Genomic DNA, 6,788 nt, shown 5'->3' with positions numbered 1-6,788 from the left:
AAATACTGCAGTGATGCCGAAGCAGATCTGTGAAAAACAAATTATCATCATCAACGACCATATGTTTACCAAAGAATAAGCATTCCAAAGAAGCACAGGCTATTTGGTCAGTACGAAAATGAGGAAGTATTTTTAAAGTGCACGTTCCCTGAACAATTCATTTCCGTATGTAATACACATATTCACAAAGAGATCATCATTTTAAAAGGTCTGTAACCATCTATCTGACCTTGCAACAAGCCCCAGATACAATTTCTAATAGCTTGTGAGTGTGGATATAAAATTGACATTGAGAATATTTCAATGTAATCTACATTTCACTTGAATGTTTTCCAGTCCCCAAACTGGGAACTTTTGGGTAGCCAGTGGAACACTGGTGGTATGATGGCATAATAAATGTTGGGGTTTTACAACACGCTTTATTTTAGGTACACTTCAGATGATCAGACTTTGTATTATACCCCTCTCACAGGGTTTCTTGTTACAAGGACCTCATTAGAAGGAACACATTATTAAGGTTATCAGAGCAATACTAAATTAATAGTGTTCAGTGACAGGGATATATTAGGTTGACAGATGTCTATCATAGCAGAGGTTAAACTGTAATACAAATTAATTTGTATTTGTATGAAGTAAAAAATAATTAAAAATACACTCATATCAACCTAACAATTTTGAAGTTACATTTCTTATGTAGCTCTTTGGGTAACCAAAATTATCAATTTTTAAAATATGCCATAATGCTTTTAAAAAAGAACTAATCTGTAATTCCAAAATAAAACTTTAAAAAAATGATATGGAACAAATTTATTTTACAAAATAAAGTAAAAAAGTTTCAATTAAAGAAGGATGAAGGTTTGTAATAGAGTAAGACTGTCCTTCTTCGGTTACATCATGAGAAGGCAGTGTTCTTTGGAAAAGAGAATAATGCTGAGAAAAACAGAAGGCAGCAGGAGAAGAGGAGAGCAGATATGAGATGGATCGACTCCCCAAAAGAAGCTACAAGCATGAGGCTACAGGAGCTGAGCAGGGCTGCTGAGGACAGGACATTGTAGACATCACTCATTCACTGGTCAGCAGGAATTGAGCTGACTCAAGGGCAAGTAACACACACAGGGGATCCAGCATCGTCTCAGTACATGTGCTGGCTTGCTTTTAGGATAGCCTGAAACAAATACTACTTCACACCAATTGCAGCAGAAAGAAAAGCATGGAAAAAGTCTGCACTAACAGCTATATTGGCCAATTATCAAGAATACAGATTACAAGAATCATAAAAATTTAAACTAATGCTAACTTGATTAGGTTATCATTAGCAGTAAGGTATCATTTCAAAAATATATTTCAAAGGATTGGGTAGGAGCGTGAATGGTCCCCTTTTAGACTATGTAAAGGAGCTATAAGTGATACTGGGTAGCACCAAAGAAAACCAGATTGAATAAATTTTGTATTGAATCTTGCATAAGGAGTATAGGTTATCTGCATTTTCTACTTGAGTCCTGCAGAAATGAGGAAATCCAATTATTTCCAGCTAAACTGCATTGGCATTTGTAAAGCACCGTCCAATGAATGAGTATTTTGGCCCTATAAGAATGTAACCCACGGATAGGCTCCCCTTTTTTAAGGGCCTTTGGTACCTGTGTGATGAGTCAGACAGAAGGTAGATGAAGAAAATTCAACTTACTTAAAAAGAACTTCTGGCTCCAATCTTAGTAAAATGCTTAGTGGGACAGAGGTTGAAATACATCAAGTTAAATAATATCCTGTGGCCTTTTTTGGGTGTTGTTTGTGGATCTAACTTTTATATGGTTTTTCTGGTCATGCAGTCAGTGGGACCTAATACACACTATGAAAGGAAAACGTTTTACAAAACAAAACAAGAGCTATCTTATCTCCTTACTCTAGGGAAAAAGACAGTTCTCACAATTTGAAGACTCCCTGAGTTGCAGATCTGCAGCTTCTTATCTAAGGACAAGCTCCACACAATCCAGAATGTTCAAACAATCACTGGCTGGCCCACGCCTCCAACAGCAGTGACTTTCAACATTTTGGGGGATTTTTTTAAGCTGAATATTTAAAAATTCATAATATGAAAAATATTTTATATTGTGACCCAGTACACACAGTATCTAGAGTATTTAACTGAAACAATATTTCTGGAAACAATGTTTAACCTTGTTCCGTGCAATGATCTCCTTTCCTTTTCTATTCCACTTTTAAAATACGTTGGTCTTTGAGATGTTAAATTGACTTCACGTCCCACGACTGGGTTAAGACTTACAGTTGGAAAAACACTGTCTGCGAGGATTTTAGTTGATCTTAAGAAAAGGTAAAAAGCAATAGCCCAGGAACCCAGGCAGATTTCTCTGAATTGTGTTGGCTGGGGCACGAAAACACCCCATCCCAAGTGTCTACTTTCACCTTCAGTGTATTCAGCACACTTTTCTGCTCCAGTTAGTTCAGGCAGACTAACCCAGTACCTTGTCCCACCCAATCTTTTTCATACTGGGGCTTGGGTTTGGCCTGAAGGATCAGTTAATACTGGCAACTGATGACTGAATAAGGTATAGAAAATTCAGCACTGAGTAGTCTTTCCTTTTCATCAGACAGGGATAGGATACTGTGGTATTTATAGGATATATCTATAGGTGCATATGTATTCAGTGGGATACTATTATTGCTACTACCATCAGAAAAAAATGACAGAAATAATTATGATAGAAAAAGATAAGAAAAATGTCTTATTTATTTGGAGGCCCCGGGAGAGTTTTGGAAAGGATTGGAACTATGGAGGAGAAAGGGCCCGGGAAGGACAGTCTATAGCCGGTAATGATTCTTTACCGGGATCAGAAAACAACTCAGTTGAACCACACTGAGCCTGGGTAAAATCCCAAAGTCTCGCTGAGAACACTAGGGATGAAACAGCCAATACATACACTATGAAAGAGAAGCCACTGAAGAAGAGCACATGTTCTGTGGTTCAGAAAGGATTTTGTAAATGTGAAGAAATTGCAAGCTTCTTTTTGTACCAGAAATCAAAGTTGCTGTTTCTAACACAGTTTTCTGGAGGAAAGTTGGCAGGGAACAGACACTCTGCCTTGGGTTTCACACAATGATCATGGGCCAGAATATATGCTGTGCTAGAATCCAGGGCCTGGGGTTATAGCTAACAAATAATACAACGAAAGAACTGACACAATACTTAGGACCTTATTCCATAGCAACTACCAAACAACCAAGGCAAGCTTCAAGTTCTCAAGCAGAGAGCCATTAAATGTCATAAAATGTACTTCAGGTCTGATTGTTTCAAATATAATAAGATGACGGACTCTGTAAAATTCAAGGAAAAAAAAAACAGAATCAAACACATAACTATAAATTGTAAAATGCTATGCTGAGAAGACGGACTTGTCTAGTGATCTATTGATGTTCTTTGTTTAGATGAAGACAATCTTCTAAGACAACTGATCAACTGCTGCTCTTGAAATTGTAGGTCTTTCTACTTTAGAAACAGAGGAAGTGATGGGAGGTGCTGATAGTAGATGACAGGTAGAGAAAACGTAAGACAAAGCATTCCTAGGTTCTTGTTAGTAAGGGAACAGGAAGGATAGGCATGTTGGCTTTCCATGTATAATAGTTACAAGACCCAGGCCTGCTAGCCTCCAGAGGATACTACAAAGATTTCTATGCTACTCTCTTAGGCTTTCCCGCTTTACCATGGGACACCCGAGTTATGGGTCTGTATTTTTTCTGAGGACAAAATCATGAAACTGGAGCAGGTAATGAGGTACGTGGCTAATGGCATGAATGAACGTCAGTAAAACAACATTTTGGATGAGGACGATCTAATGAGTTTTCTGAATGCCTGTACTCTTATGTTTAATGCGAATGCATGCAAAATTGGAGGAGCTCAGCAACAGAGAAAATGTGTATGTTACTTTGAACAAAGGTCATCATGGGAGCACGCACTATCATGTGATTTGAAAGTTGTCACTTTTGATTCAATTTATGTTCAGTAAAGAAAAAAACCATTCTGGGAGCAACTACTGGTAATAAACAATGTGCTTTTACAATCAGAGGAAAAATCAACAGTCTTTAGTAGCTGGATTTGGTCAGGAAGAAATACAGTTACAATCTGGCATGCTGTTTATTTTAGCTTTTACAACAAAGCAAGGGTTTGAGGAACCTAAGGAGCATTTCACAACCATAGTCTATACAGATTCTCCAATTCCAAAAACAGTTTATAATAATTTCATGGCACATACAACATGCATCAAATTCTCTGCATTATTTAATAACTAATAAGTCACTGCATGGTTCTCTTCGTGGTTCACAGTCATATATTCATCCCCTCTCACTTTAAAAAGTCCACTAATATTACGGTTTTTGAACAAATACCAAGAAAAAAACCCCATGACCTTATTTTTGCTAAAGGGGAGCCCGTGATTTTTGTTCTGATGAGCTATACATTTAAAAGACTTCTTCTCATTTGAATAACTGTAAGTAAACCAGAAATTCTCAATCTATGACCAACAGGACAGGTTACTGGATTAATCTTTAGAGTACATACACTTACTTATGAGAGGTGCTGTCTGCTGTGAAGCATAACTCATATCTAAGATGGTGGAAATTTTGTTTATTTTATGTTACCAGTGAATGGAAAGTTGTATTGTTAAGGCTTCAGGAATTTTCCTTTAAAGTCAGCAATCTATTAAAATCATGACCCGGGGAAACCAAGTAGATCCTAAGGAGATGGCTTAAGGAAATATTTCTAAGGCTTCAAAGTTTTGAGAAGGGCTTTCCCTATTTGGGTATGACACTCATTTCTTCGAGCCTTTCTTAAAATGAGGCTTGAAAGGGTATTACTATTCAATCTGTATTATATTATATATAAAAAGATTGTTTTTTATAGTCATGCGGTATATTTGAAGTATAATTCAGACTGATCCTTTATAAAAATATAAGGAAAATAACACCAAAATATTTATCTGTAAAAAGAACTTCATGTTTCTAAAGAAACCACCACCACCGTTCTCTTGATACCACTGAGGCAATGTTGGATTTGATCATTCATTTGATCACTCCCATCGCTTATTCAGGGAATTTGAATTCAGCATGATAGAAATTCAAAATGTAAACTAGGAACATTAAACTTAGCTCCGTCTGAAGGCTAAGTATGGTCAATTTCTCTACCCTTGCAGAGAATCACCTGGAGCAAATATTTAAGATTCATAAAAGAAACATTTCTTTTACAAAGTAATTAGAATTTTAACCACATACATGATTCAAGTTAGAAAACCAGATGTATCCCCAAAGAGTCAAAATATTTTAATCACATAACTGTTTTACCTGATTTTAACTGAAATTTACATATATATATATATATATATATATATATATATATATATATATGTACTTGAAATTACTTTTGTACTATACTTCCCAAAATAGTTTTGGAAGGTACAAGGTGGAAACTGTAATGATTACTGTGTGCCTTCGAGCAGTGTTCTCCATCAGAGGCTTGGGGAAGGTTCTCTTGCTTCTTCTAGCTTTGTGAGGATCCACTGTTGTAAGGAAATAAATGAATATTTACTTACTTCAGTAAACTTACAATACAACTCAAAATGTAATGAATGGCAGTCTGGAAATTGGCTTTCCAGTTTAGTTAGGTGTATACTCATAAGCCAGAAATTAAATTCATCCTGCATAAGAGATAATTCACTCACTTAAATGGCCCAGACGGTTCAGGGACAATGGTATTGGGTTTTATTTGACAATAAGGAAGTTTTCCTAAGGTCTTTGGACTTGTATGTTCATCTTCAGAATACGAAAAGTCAAATGAACCATCCTGAGAGAGAAGGGTAATTTGGCAGCTGGACTGAATAATTCCGGTATAATGTGAAAAATGTCTATGCAAAATTCCTTCCAACCTATGCCAATTCTGTATCACAAACCTTCATGGTTCTCCATATAGGATTCTACTGATTAAACAGGAATAATTACATATAATTATATAGTGGGTAGCAGCATAGTAAGATTCTTGAGCATTTTAGGTGTTCTCATATTTTCTATTTTGAAATTACAAAAACAAAATGCAAATATAATGTAAACCTTTCTGCCAATGATGTCTATTATCATTGGGCATGTATGACAGATATAATAAGCCTTATAGGTGATACTGGGGTTATCCCATTAGGAAAAGCTTTAGCAGAGATCTTTGTGCTTCTTTAACTTAAGAAGAACCTAGTAGGGGAATAGTTCTAGGATTAGAAGAGCAAGGGAATGAGCTCAGTAGCCTCCTTTGAATGTTTCTAGCCGAGCAGGAGGATTAGACACAAACCTTCTGAGATAAAATAACATGGCGATTAAATGGAAAACTTGTTACAGAGAAACTAAAATAGGTGGTGATGTCCTTCAGCAATGTGACAGCAGATGGCCTGAAAGTCATGTCATTACCATGCTCTACTCTGTCTTCCTGTCCCAGGAAACATGCATATTGAGGCACTGGTCACTTCATTCCTCTCTCTTTGTAAATTGTCCCCTTTCAATTTTCTACTGTTAGCATGCCAGTGTTGCCTTATATCACAAAGTCTACATAGAAACTAGCACAGCACGTGCTAAATTGCCCAAAGTTCCTGGTTTGGGGTCCAGATGTGACAAGTGAATTGGTAAAAAGTCACCCCCAGCCAGGACCAACCCAGAGAGTAGCATGAGAGCAGGAGGCGCAGGGATTCAGTAAAGGAGCCATGTGTTCTTATTATAAGTTTCATGACACAGTGAGTATCAAC

General features: G+C 36.7%; 1 protein-coding gene across 1 annotated transcript in view; it reads right to left on the bottom strand.

The window, feature by feature from the left end:
- Positions 1 to 4,128: 4,128 nt before the first annotated feature.
- The window catches only part of VPS13A (vacuolar protein sorting 13 homolog A), a 194,256-nt gene continuing 191,596 nt past the window's right edge, over positions 4,129 to 6,788 (bottom strand). Inside the window, exon 72 of the mRNA XM_019736649.2 lies at positions 4,129 to 5,564. Within this exon, the coding sequence (XP_019592208.2) occupies positions 5,514 to 5,564 (51 nt within the window). The 3' untranslated portion in view covers positions 4,129 to 5,513. The remainder of the gene's footprint in view (positions 5,565 to 6,788) is intronic.

Source organism: Rhinolophus sinicus, linkage group LG04, assembly GCF_036562045.2.
Source record: "Rhinolophus sinicus isolate RSC01 linkage group LG04, ASM3656204v1, whole genome shotgun sequence".
Taxonomy (NCBI): domain Eukaryota; kingdom Metazoa; phylum Chordata; class Mammalia; order Chiroptera; family Rhinolophidae; genus Rhinolophus; species Rhinolophus sinicus.
The sequence above is the reverse complement of the archived record's forward strand: the minus strand, read 5'-3'. Positions and strand labels throughout refer to the sequence as shown.